Here is a 13,781-nt window from a genome sequence, read left to right as displayed (position 1 = left end):
GTGGAGTCACCATCCCTGGATGTGTCTGGGAAGTTTTTGACTTTCCTGGTTTGCCCAGAGCCACAGAGAGATGATTTCTTGTTGAAGAGTTTTTTTGCAGGTTGAGGAGTTTTTGCAGGACAATGGCCATATTCAGCCGATGCACAATCCAGCCTGCTTGTACTAATGGACAATGGACACGTTCACAAACAATGAATAATGGACATACTCAGAAATGGGGTTGGTATATCCTTGAAAAAGATACAAGAAGAAGAGTTGTTAAGACTCAGCAAGTTTGTCAGCAAGCTTGGGAAAGTAAGAAAAAAGTGAGCCATGGGTGGGCCAGACAACCACAGCAAGACATGTGAAAAATTAGCTGATCCAATCAGCATTCTAAATTAGACGTGTGAACAGCTAGCATTAACCAATCATGTATCAGCTAGAGACAAGTGGACAGTAAAGACTTATTATAAATATAGCCCTTTTAGGGATAATAAATTTGGCTTCACTGGATCATATTGGTTATGGTGTGATGTCCCTGAACCTCCACAGCCCACAATTTCTACTCCCAGGAGAAGGGTATCATCCCTGGGTGTGTTTAACAAAGCCTGGATGTGGCACTGGGTACCAGGGTTTAGTTGAGGTGTTGGGGTTGGGTTGGACTTGATGATCTTGAAGGTCTCTTCCAACCTGGTCATTCTGTGAATTCTGCTAAAAAGGTTGAGATGATATTCCAAACCAGGAGCAGGATCCTCTGCTGGGACCAGATGCACCCGAAATCCTGACTCTGGGCACTGCAGCTGCCAGTTAGTTCAGTGATGTTTTATCAACACTGGGGTGGATCCAGTCACATTTATCATTAAATCTCTCCTAAAACACCTGTGCTGTTACTTGGTGGATCATCCTGAAAAATCTGGCACTTTATCTGATTCATTAATAAATGTTTACAGGCAATTGGCATCTCAGGGGAAGAAAACAGCCACGAGTGTCCAGAGCCAAGGACATGGCTCCTGTGGACTGGCACTCTGCAAAAGTTGTGTTGTTGCCCCATTCCTGCAGTGTCCAAGGCCAGGCTGGGCAGGGCTTGGAGCAACCTGGGATAGTGGAAGGTGTCCCTGCCATGGCAGGGGTGGAATGGGGTCTGTAAGGTCCCCTCCAGCCCAAACCATTCTGTGAATCACCTGCAAGCCCTCTGCCTCTGAGCAGCTTTGTTTCCCAAGCTGGGAACCTGCTGCTGTGCATGTCCCCAAAAAGCCTCTTCCCCAAGGATGAGCTGTCAGCTGTTTGGAGAGCCAATGTACTTCAAAGTGGCCATAGAAAATCAGAAGGACTGAAAATGTACCACAGTTAATAAAAATTAAACATTTGCCTAAGGGACTTTCACTCAGCTCCTCTAATACATGAAAATGCCTAGTTTTTGTCGGTTTTCATGTGAATTTGTGCAAAATCATCTTTGAGGACCTCAGCACATGCAGATTCAGATTCTTAGGTAAGTCTGGAACCAGGCTTATAAATTTTTATAAAAATATTATGACTGTTCTTTGTATTAAAACGAAAAAGGACTTTTCTACTAAGGAAGTCCCTGCACTGATTCTCAAGATAACAAAACACACTGGGTCCATTTTGTAGGGAAGATCATCTCAGTTGGTTGGTGCAAACACCAAAGCCACCTCAAGACAACAGATCTGATGATGAACTTTCCATCAAAGGATTCTTGGAAATCTGGTCCTGACCCAGAGAGCCCCTTCTGCTCATATAAACTACACACCAGTGTCTTCTTTAATAATGCTGGTGATTCATTTCTTTCTTATTATTTGTCTTTCCTAATCATAGATATGTGAATTATCAATTACACTTAGTGGTTAATTGCCCTTCATAAAGATAGCTTTTCTCTTTTAAATTAGGCAGTTAATATATTGTAACTAATAGCATCCACTTGTACATTATAAATATATCTTCATTGATTGGAGCACTGAATGTGAGATTCACTCTCAAGTTAATGAAGCAATTGAGTGAAGAAGTGCAGGGTGTACCCAGGGAATAATTATTGTTAATGAATTATGATGTGACCTTCTCAGAACAATGAACAATTGGTGTGACAGTGGGATGACAATATTCCACATCTGTTATTTGAGACATGGTTTCAGCTGGAGTTAAAAAGCAAAGCAGTGTAATTTGGATATACAACAAACTTTAATAGAGTGTGCCATGGATGAAAAAAAAAATATTCTAAATGCAAAGCCTCCCTGCACACTCTTTGGGAAAAAATCCCATGATTCACAACTGCCTGGAAGCAGACATTTGTTGAATTAGAATCTGCTTTTTCTCTTCCTAAAGGTCAACGTAATGAATCCAGGGACAACATCAACCACAGACCTCTGCAGACAAAGCAGCACCCTCACAGGTCAGCTCAGTGAAAGCACAGATTCAGTTATCCTGTACTACAAACTTCACTTCTTTCTCAGCACTTTGGATGGAAACCAGAGTGACACTTCTGAAAGGACTGAGAAAAGCAGGAGGAGTCTGGACACATCCCAGACTGCTTCATGCCTTCGTGGCCACCAGCAATTCCCACCCCAACAAATGAGCTCAGGCAATGCTCAGGATTGGGTCTGCAAAGAGTCAGGCCAAACTGGACCAAAAAAAATAGGAGTCCTCTGGTGACACATGAAAAGGACTTTTAAAAATATCCTGGAACACTAAATGAAACAAAAACCCACAAAACTCTAGAAAATACTTATTTTTACAAAAATACCTTTCCAATGAAAAGTCACCTTTTCCTTCCCAATTAGCATGAAAAGAGCCCTGTAAACTCTGCCAAATCCTGCACAGAACAGTCACACTCACCTGCACATTCAGTACCACACACACTGGGATGAATCCATCCCTGGATGCTCAGCACAGGGATGGTGAGCAGAGCCTGCAGGCCAGCAAACAACTGCTAACTCACAGCTTCAATAATTAGGGAGAGCTTTTACCAACAGCTCTGCATTGGGAAAAACCTGCTTCCAACCATGTTTACAGCAGAACTCTCCTTCAGTTTCCCTGGCCTGGCAGGTTTTGAACGTGGAGGGACTAGAAGAAGTGGCTTGAAGGTCTGTGTCTCACAGGTGTGATGCTGTGCTCAGTGAGCCTACAGGGCTGCAGAGCTTCAAGGGAAACCTCCAGCCTCTGAACTGACCCACTCTCACACTCCCAGCAAAGCAAGGCAAGGCACTGCAATTTCCACTGCTGGCAAGTGTGGGGATGTCAGGAGAAGAATAAAGAACAAGATTTGTAATGTGATGTCTTATGAGATAAAGAGCAAGGGATTAGGTACCTGCAAGAGCAGAAGAATGAGGCAGCAGGAGATGAAATACACGACACACGTTTTATCGAGATCTCAGAGTATTACAGATTTATCAGCAGGTCCATTACAGAAGCACAGGCACACCCAGGAAACCCAGTCAATCAGGCCTTCAGCTGACTTCCACACCTCGTGGCTGTGATAAAGATCCCACTCAAACAGCAGGAAAATCAATGCTGATTAGGGCAGTGGACAGGCAGCACTGCTGCCCATGCTGCAGGGACCCAGCATGGCCCAGGTACCTGTGGGCATCCCCAGGCTGCCTCTCCCTCCCTCTTTGGGGCCATCAGCAGGCTCAGCATCAGACAAACCCACTTTTTCCACCAAATCCACTCAATTTCCAACATCACTGCTCACACCACTCCTAATGCCCAAGAGCAAGAGCAGGGGAGCTTCACCTGAATGAGGCAGAGCAGCTCCTGACCCTCCAGGCTGTGACAAATGCCAAACTCAGCTAAAGTGGCAAAAAAATGGTCAGAGCCCTTCTCAGAGGGGATGGCAGAGCAGAGATGGCAGCAGGGAGCAGGTGCAGAGGCCACTGTCCCCTCCAGCTGTGTGTCACTGCTGCCAGTGCCTGCTCTGCCAGGGAGCTGCCACAGCACACAGACAATGAAGGAAAAAGTCACAAAAAAACCCCAACTTCCAAGCCCCAAATTAAAAGCAGACAGGTGAGCACTGAGCTACCACAGCAGCCTACCAGAGGAAGGATTTAAGCCCCCTCCAGATCCAAACAAGCACTTGGCCACCCAAATGATCCCCAAATCTACACCTGGGGCACCCACCCAGCCTGAGCACCTGCCCAGGGGAGAAGTGCATGTGAGGGGTTTAATTGCAGCCCTGAGCTGCCCCTGGAGCCTGAGCAGCTCTGTGAACTGACCTTTACCTCGTTCAGCTGGAGCAGGACACGGGGCTGAGTGACAATGTCCCCCAGTGCAATTACCATGCGTCAGATGAGCCGGTCCCTTACAAATCACCTCGAACTTTACACATCTGCTGGCTGTCAGCATCTGCCAGGCTCACTCACCCGAAAATAATGAAAAAAACTCTCATTATTGCTCCATAACAGGTAAAGTGTTAGGACAATTATTGGACATCCTCACTGACCTTGTGCAGACTTAGCCAGGCGCCCTTGCCAACCTTTATGGGCAGCCTTTGGGCACATAAAACACAAAATCTGTTCTTTCAGGTGATGGAAAGGTTGTGACACCCGTAGGAAAAGCAATGGTCCTGGAATCCAGACTGGGAATCATCAAACTTAAATTCACATTATCCTGCACATGGCTGGAGCAACTCAAAAAAAAAGGTAAAAGGCTAAACTTCAGATTTCCCATCTCTTCCCACTGTCTTTTGCAGTGAAGATTTTTCCTAAGATGGGAATAGGGGGAAAGTGCAGCCCACAGCCAGAGGTCCTGTGCAGATGGGCAGTGGGGCAGAAAGCAAAACCCTGGAACAGGCAACAAACCTGAGCTTGGAGACTGTCCAACAAAAACTTCAAAGGGGTTTGGAAATGTGCTACAAGAGATTTGCAGAATTGGCTTTTTATCCTGCTTTTGGTTTTTCAGAATTCTTTGGGTTTTTTGGTTTTTTTTGGTTTTTTTTTTTTTTAATTTAAAAGAAAGCATGCCGAGCACTTTTGCTATTTGACTCTTTTGCATCAGTGGACAAATATGAGTGTGCTTCAGTGTAAACCTTCCAGCACTCTGATACCTTGTCTGAAACACAGGGAATCAACAGCACCTGCAACCAAACCACAAAGTAAAAGCAGGACTGGGCAGGGTTAATGTCAGTGCACTCTGCAAGGGCCAGGGTGCTGGTGGCTCCAGGTAAAACCTCTCCTGATCTTGAAGGTTTTTCCCAGGAGAACCTCCCTGGGAGCATCACACACACCAGAGGATCCAAAAGGCTTTTCTGGCTCAGCACTGGCTCAGAGCAATAATTCCTTCTGGGATCCAGCTGTGGAAATGCCTGGTGGGAGCAGTGCACATTGGCTCTGCTTAAAAAGTGTCTTTTTGGCAAAAATGTGCTGTATTTTCTCTGCAAATCTGTATTCCTGCCACTCCAGCAAAGTCATTATTTCAGAAGCCTGAAGGAGGCCATAAGTGCCTTTGCCCATCCTTACATGGTACAAACCTCTCCCAGCCCCATGGAAACACTGAATGCCCTGGTGTTTTTTAACCTGGTGGGTGCAATGGAATCAGAGAACTGTGGATAAAACGCCAGGATTCTCCTTCTCTCTCCCAGTGCCCAAAACTTTCTGTTTCTCTGATTTCTGCCACCACAGCACATCCAAACTGCTTCAGTCTCGCTGTCACATCTCTGATGCCACTTTTGCCCCCTGACCTCCTGGTGTTTCCCTTCACTGATGTCCTGTCATGGTTCCTGAGTACAGCCAGGCTCATTAAAGCCCTGGTTCTCTGGGAATCCAACTTTCTGCTCCACGTAGCCCTGACAAATCCTTACACGTGGCACTTTTTGGCCCCAGTCCCTCCTGCATTCCTGAAACTCATCTCTACATCTGCCATCTCCCCAGCACAATTTCCTCTCCAGCCCCAGATGGCTCACCTCCCCCCTAAATATAGAAGGGGATAATTTGGAGGCAATCCAAAGGAGGGATTGCAAAAGGGATTAAAAAATAGGAGGGCATTACCTTTGCACATGAATAAAAGCAGATTAATGGGCACACATGAAGGAGCCACAAGAAGAGGCCAATGTTACTTAAGGGTGGGCAAGGGTGACAAAAGGAAGAGTACAGTTTCAAGAGTAAAAACTCTGGAAACACCGCTTTGAGAGAGTGTTTGACAGTAAAAACTGGGAAAAAAAATCACTAAATTGTAGCTCAAAGCAAACTTTAAACACCCACCAACGCCTTTATTTAGGTGTTTTGATAATTTAGAATTTTTCAGAGGTAGAAAGAAACCCTGGAAGTTTTAACTGGAAATCCTGGAAGTTTTAACACTGAAACAAACACAAAGTCCATCTTGTCCTGAATTCTCTACAAAGGCCATTGAATACAGCTGGATACCAGAATTACTGCACAAATTACCCAACCCCATAAATCATAATCCACCTCCCTGAACAGCAGGGAAGACAAGAGATTTGTAGGCAGCAATATGCCACAACAGTAAAATCTAGAATTCAGTATTTAATAAAAATAACACATGCTTCTGAAAGGAACTTGCAGAAAGGAAGCACAAAGCAGAATACAAGAAAAATCTCTCCGGTCCATTAAGTTCAATAACAAGATGCATTTAAGGCTGCAGATTACCAAATCAGCTTAATGTATTACACCTAAAAGACTTTAACCACACTGCAAATGGTTCAATAAGTAAACTCTGGCAGACCTTAAATAGCTGGTAAATCTCCACTTTGGGAGCTGCCAAGAAAAAAAATCAGATTTTTGGGGATTCAGTCTGGGATATATTTATTTGCATTAAGCAAAATATTTTTATGGACAACACAGTGAATGATAGCCCCACAGCTTTTATTCTGTGCAAAACAGGGGGGTACATGATCTTTAAGGTTGCTTCCAACCCAAACTATTCTATGAAGCTGCTAATTACTCCATTAAAAATTCACTCAAAAACAAGTTATCTTTGACAGGGCTGAACTCTCACTTAGTACACAAAGAGCACCTGTTTGTAAAGAAGGAATTCTGTTTCTGAGACCCTGAAGGTTAAGGATGTACAAACTCCAAGAATACAAGCACTTACTCATGCACTTTGTGCACAACGCAGGTGAGCACCCACAACTTCAGGGACACAAATCTTTATGAAGAAATAATGAACATTGCTGACTAGGAAAGCAAATAAGGGTTAGGAACAGCCACTGCTCTCTGAAAACTGAGACCACAGCTAATGTTACAGACTGGAGTGCAGCTGAGGATCAGTTCCTGGATCCCCTTCTGGCTCTGCCAGGGAACAACAACATGACAATACAGAATGGTTCATTTTTTGTGTGTCTGCAGCTTCAGGAGGGCAGTGACACCTGGGGCACTGGGTTCCTTTGGGTAGAAAGTGCAGAGAGAGCCAAGTACAAAAATTAACAGACATTTACACAAGGGTCTGTATACTTTATTTGAAGGTCTCTTTCCAGGAGGAACAACTCCTTTTCTATCAAATGTCCTGAAGGCACAGCAAGCCTTGGAGCTCTGAACATCTGCACAGCCCGTGCTAAGCCACATTATCTGCTGTGACAACAATGATTTCCTACTCCTCCCGGCACACACACTTCCAAAAGGCTCTTTGTGAGCTCCCAACTCCTCTGAACCCCCACACCCTGAATTGCTTTACAGTCCCAGTTCCATTTGTTCTCCTCACAATCTCCTTCTTGTTAGACTCTCCAGGTATTTTATTTTAGCAGGAGTGTCCAGCTGCTCCCCAGCCTCCCTGCTCCCCAGATTTCCGCTGTCCCTTTTCAAGGGCTCTGTGGAAAGCTGTGCTAACAGATGCACCAGCCCAGCCCAACAACAGGATGTTGTAAACCTCCAACTCCTGTGTGCTTTTCATATGGATATGCTAATGGACACACTATCAGCACGCAGCCGTAAATGCAAATGCCAGAGCACAGGCTGAGCATCTTTTATGGGTGTTTAACCACCTTCTGTCTTGTAAGGGAGCAGCTCCCTGCTATTTGGAAGATAAAAAGCAGCTAGCTCACCTCGTGTCAATGCTGTGTAAATCGATTAGGACAATAACAGCACGGCACGGAGGCTCTGTTAGGGCTGGCTCCAGGAGAAGCCTTTAAGTCACCGATGGCCCTTCTGATCTTACCCATGGGCTTTCTGATCTGCTCCAAAGCATCTGCCAGGGAACTGCACACGCTGGGAAGAGATGGGTGGGGTTTATGTAACTTTTTCAAAACAACAACAAAGATACGCCACAGTAAGTTAAACCATCAAGAAACATTGTGTCTTAAAAGTTTTGAAGGGATAAATTATCTTATCGAGCCACTTTTGGCTTTTTTAGCCATCCACTGCTCTAATATCCCCACCTAAAGATAACAACAGCAGTCCCTGGAGAATTTAGAGACATTCCTGGCTCCAGGGGTGCCAAGGACCCGGATTCACCTTATCCCTTGAGCACAGGACACAAGCTCAGCTCAACAAACACTCCTGTGATTCACTTCCTCAGCCTCCAACTCATCAACCCCCTCTCAGTGCACAATGAATCCTTCAGTATTTCACAGGTGAGATGTATCAGGGCTGCAGGTACACCAGCAATAAACAAAGCAATCCCAGCTGTTAACAGTGTTTCACCACAGGTTATACCAATTATTGATGCCTTGCTCAGGAGGGTCTCTACAGCACTGAATGTCACCTTGCTCAGCGTGTTCCAGTGTCCAACAGCTTCTCTGGCCATGTTTCTGCTCCATCTGACTGTACTGTTGGCTAAAAACAAACAAACAAGAGGGAAGCAGCCATCACAAATAGAAACCAGGCCAAATTCTGCTGGCAGAAATTAGGCTGCTGCCCTCACAAACACTAACTCACATAACTGCACAGCAGAATTCGGCTGAAAACAAGAGAAATAATGCAGAAAATGTAGTTTTAGGAGGTCAGGACAGCTTCAGTCACATGAAACCAATGACAAATTAGTATGTTTACTTATCATTTCTACTGGAGTGTATACTATATGTTGTTACACTAAGTTAATTGCTGTAATGGGGAGGTGATGTAGCAAGACAGTCTGAAAAGAACAGGTCAGCTGTCCTGATGTAAGAGTCCTTATCTGTACTCTGACTTATCAAAATGGGATTTGAGGTTTCTGTTGGACATATATATACACTAAAAGATGCTAGCTCCTTCAGCAGAGGACCACAGCAATTTGAATTAGTTATAAGTTCCTTACTATCTGCAATTATGGCTCTTTAATTGATTTTTAAAAAAGGAATTCATTAAAAAGAGCTCCTTTTAGCTTTGATCCATCTGCTTGAAACCACCCAGCTGTACTGTGACGCAGACACAAATATTAATGAGCAACTGGCAATAGGATAATGAGTCAATAAAGAGTTTAAATGGTGTGAGCCAGAACAATTACTAACCTAATAGGCAGATAAATAAGGCTACTTGACTTTACCCAAGGAAAATGATTATTCTTCACCACTTACATTGAATGACCTGAACAAAGTGGTCTGGTGGGGTTTTTTTTCCCCTTCCTGGCATTTTTCCATTCTGCTGTTCCCAGCTCCCACAGCTATGAACACTGCTCACCAAATCCTGCCCAAAGGAGATCAGCTCACCCTGGACAGCATTCCAGAGCCTTTTGCTGCATTGCATCTCTAAACTCTTCCCAAAGACTCCTGCAGCCCTTCCAGACAGGCAGACAGGTCAGATTAGCTGCTGAGGGCTTCCTGTGACTAACAGGCAAAAAGGGCTTAGACATTCCCAGGATTTCCAGAGAAAATTTTCCTACATTCAGCCCAAGGCCAGAGTTTTACTGCTGTTTCATCAGCATATTTCTGACATTACTTTAAGTTAGAATGCAGTTTAAGTTGCCTCTACACAGGAGGTTTCAGCAAATGCAGTGACAAAGGTTATTTAATAAACAGCCTGCAACACGACAAAAGATGAAGTTTAAAATTTAGGAGCAAAAAAACAATGTCAAAAGCATCTGGTGAACCACAACACAGGTATTATTGAACATGTCCTGGTTTCTAAAGGAATGATCTGATCTCTGACAGCATTTATGCAGTTGTTGTTATTTGTGCTTGGTTTGGCTGTGCCTGGAGGCCTTGGCTATGATCTGGGCTGTGCTCTGCACATGCACAATCCCCTGAAAGAAACACATGCCACAGGATTTCAACACAAACAACTTCTCCCTCTGCCTAGTTTTCATTGAATTTCCTGGGAATGCTGCTCTCCCCTTGGCTGTCCTGGAACCGTGCAGCTTCTCCTGGTCAGGTGAGCACCAAAAACCAGCCAAGAGCCTCAATAAGGCTTTAACTTACTTCAAATATTGCTCTCTGACAGCACTGGGAACTCTGATCCATCTGATAACATCTTCTGTGCATCCTACGTGTGTTTCAAGAATTATGAACAAACACATAATTATGGGGGGAAAAAAAAGCAAGTGGAAAAAGAGTTCTGTTATTACCACTTCATTTGGATGCTCTCCACTTCTGCCTTTCCACGGTGGTTCCAGCAACATTCAGGCACATATTTAACTAACCTCATATCAGTAATTATACTGAATTCAATATTTCTTCCTGCATGTTTTCCTACTCAATAATGCACTCATCCCAATTGTGTCTGTGCTGAGTGGCCCCAGAGGGCAGAAGCTGCAGAGGTTCTCACCAAGCAGAGTTGTCAGTGTTTCACAGGGGTTCAGAATTTAGACATTTGAAACATTACAAGGGGGGTACATACAGCAGCACAGAATCACAGAACGGTTTGGAAGGAACACTGAAGTTCCAATCTCCTGAAATGGACAAGGACACATTCCACTACCCCAGGCTGCTCCAAGCCCCATCCAGCACCTGCCAGGTGAAACAGATCTGGACTTTCCACAGCGGGTGAATGAAACATCACAGAGTGCCAAAAGGCTCTTCCAGAAATTCACAACCACACAATCAATACCTGTCTTTAAACAAAGCTGTCCCTGTGGCCACTGCTCTCCCCTGGCCCCATCCTGCTCCCCTGGTCAAGCAGGGCCAATATAGACACACTGGCAAGTCAACCTAATTAACTCAAGTTAGTTAAGTTAAAGTTACTTAGCTCCTATTACCTGGACAGCATCACCCAGCTAAAAGTGAAGGAATTCCCTACCTGTGGGCACTGGAAGTAACTCAACAAAGACCACACTTCGCTTTTGAGTCACTTCCAAGCTGGGCAATCATTAACCCCAGCACAGAAACTCTCCACTGCAGGGTTGCAAGTTCCAGCTAATTTGACAGCAGAGTTAATCAACTGACAGACACACCAGCGTGGGTAATACCTGAAAAATGATTACCAGGGACAGTGGTGGATCTCCTGCACACTGCCGGCTCCTGCCACCCGTGCGGTGACACCAGCACACACAGGAGGCTGCGCCCGCCGCACCGCCCCAGGCTCTCCTCCCCATCAGCCCAGGCTGTGCGGGCTCCCTTCCCTAAAATAGCCCCCAAAAGCACCACGCTGCCCCCGAAAGCTCCCGATTCCCGTGCGGCACTCACACAGCACAGCGGGGGCTGGACTCACGCCATCCCAGGCTGTGACCGCGCTGTGTCCCCGGCCCCGCGCTCTGTCCCCTCTCCCCGGCCGCCCCCGGGCCCCGCTCCGCCCCGAGCCCGCCCCGCCGCGCCGCCCGCCCGGGGCACAGCGCTGGAACGGCCGCTGCACCAGCCCTGGACGCGGTCAAGGCCAGGCTGGATGTGGAGCAACCTGCCCTAGTGGGTGGCATCACCACCCACGGCAGTGGAGTGAAATTAGATGATTTTTAACGCCCCTTCCAACCCAAACCTGTCCTAGCGGGTAGCATCACCACCCATGGCAGTGGAGCGAAATTAGATGATTTTTAACGCCCCTTCCAACCCAAACCTGTCCTAGCGGGTAACATCACCACCCATGGCAGTGGAGCGAAATTAGATGATTTTTAACGCCCCTTCCAACCCAAACCATTCTGTGGTTCATATGACAACCAAGAAAAAAAACCCCACTGAGTCATCGTGTAAAGAATTTTACAATCGCAGATAAGATGTTATCAGCTGTGTTCCAGCTTTACGGATAGTATTGTTCTCTCCCAAATATCTTCTCGTTGCTAATGTCATCAATAGCATGGCAGGACTCCCAGAATGTATAAGGAGCTGTGGTGGAATTATAGTCCATTTTGTTTTAAGGAAAGCAGAGGAGCCTTGGCAGCATTGATTTGCATCACCGCTTCTGGAACAGCCTCTGGCTTCTCCCTAAAGATAATATCTAAACTGTGAAATTCATTAAATAGACTCAGAAATGGATCAGGTTATTTAAAACAACATTACTAATGGCACAATATCTCAGCTGTCTGCAGCGATAGTGAACATTGTCTTGGATAGTGTTATCAGTGCAGGACACCCGCTATGAATATTGATCCACAGCTTGTTACAGCCATCACTTGCCGTCAGGACAGGTCAGGGTTGAAACCCACCTAGCATCAAAGCAATTTAAAGACAGCACTTGGGCTGAATTTTAATGCCTGAGCTGGGAAACGGACCAACTTCAGAGTGCTGGAACTAATCCACGAGTGCGTGCCCTTCCACATGCATGTGTGTAGGTTGTTGTGTACATACGTGTGAAACTGATGAGATTTGAAAACATCTTGTAGCTCACAGATTCATTTCAATGCTGCAAGTTACATTCTCAGCTCCTGCAGACCCAACATGGCTGTAGTATTTGTAGTCTCAAGTATACCAGATTTTTTTCCCGGTTCACCAGCTCCCACCTCTCCAAAACCAAGCTTTAGCCACCTGTAGCTTGTGATGTGAACTCCTCAGGTCTGAGCTCCCTTCTCTTCTACATTCCTGTGGTATTCTACCCCAGAGGCCAGTGCCAAATGGGCTCTTGGATAATTAACAGTAACAGTTACTTTTAATCACATCACCCTTGCACATCATCATCTCATCTTTTTGCTTTCCTCTTATCTTAAGGCCTATGCCAAGAATTATTTGTGAGCCCAATTCTGCTGAGGCTGAGACAGCGATGAAGAGGATGGCAGCACTCTGCATCTCTCCATTGGAACCGAAGCAGGTGGAGCAGCAGATTTCTACTGAGGGCTGCCTTCCCTGGCTAAAGGGTGCCTTTCCCCAATCTATCTGATGATTTGTGGCACCAAAAAACGCTGAAATGCCAAGGAGAGGCAAAAGCATCCCCCCGAACAGATACAGGTGTGCAGAAATACGCTGCAAGTGTGTTTTCAATAAGCAAGGCTGGCTAGAAGTGGTCGCAGGGCTGGTGCAGAGTGGGGAGGCTTGGCCTGATGTCACCTCCCCTGTCCCAGTTATAGAGCGAACAGACAATGTTTTCTCCCAAGACAAGGAGGGTTGGGTAGGGGGGGTTGCTCAGTGGGTAGGAGCTCCTCCAGCACAGGCAGGCCTCAGTTTCCCTGCCTACTAACAGGGAACCGTGTGAACACCACGGGACAGTTGCAGGAGTGGCCCAGAGTCTGAATTACACTGATCCCAAGCTGCTCCCAAATGAAAAGCTTCTCCTTTCTCCCTGAGGACCAGGCAGTAGCTTCACATCTCAAACAGCGGCTGCTGGCACAGGGAGCACTTGGAGCTTGGATCCTGCCAGTGCAGGAGAGAGATGCAAGAGCCATCCCTCCTCTCTGGGTCCCTCTGAACACGAGGCTCACCCCACTGGACCCGCACTGACCGGGAGAGCGGCAGGTGGCTCAGCGGAGGGTGAGGGGACAGGTGGGGACAGGTGCAGCCGGCAGCTCTCTGGGTCCCGGGAGACGCCATCTCCTGTCGGGCTGCCGGGTGCAGCCGCATCCCGGTTCCGGTG

General features: G+C 46.2%; 1 protein-coding gene across 1 annotated transcript in view; it reads right to left on the bottom strand.

The window, feature by feature from the left end:
- LHPP (phospholysine phosphohistidine inorganic pyrophosphate phosphatase) overlaps window positions 1-13,768 on the bottom strand; it is a 76,744-nt gene extending 62,976 nt beyond the window's left edge. The window contains exons 1-2 of the mRNA XM_031059884.1: window positions 13,630-13,768; window positions 164-230 (exon numbers count right to left, since the gene is read on the bottom strand). Coding sequence (XP_030915744.1) covers window positions 164-230; window positions 13,630-13,768 — 206 coding nt within the window. The remainder of the gene's footprint in view (window positions 1-163; window positions 231-13,629) is intronic.
- Window positions 13,769-13,781: the final 13 nt, after the last annotated feature.

This window comes from Geospiza fortis, unplaced genomic scaffold, assembly GCF_000277835.1.
Source record: "Geospiza fortis unplaced genomic scaffold, GeoFor_1.0 scaffold452, whole genome shotgun sequence".
In the NCBI taxonomy this organism is placed as follows: Eukaryota; Metazoa; Chordata; class Aves; order Passeriformes; family Thraupidae; genus Geospiza; species Geospiza fortis.
This window is presented reverse-complemented; position numbering and strand designations above follow the sequence as displayed.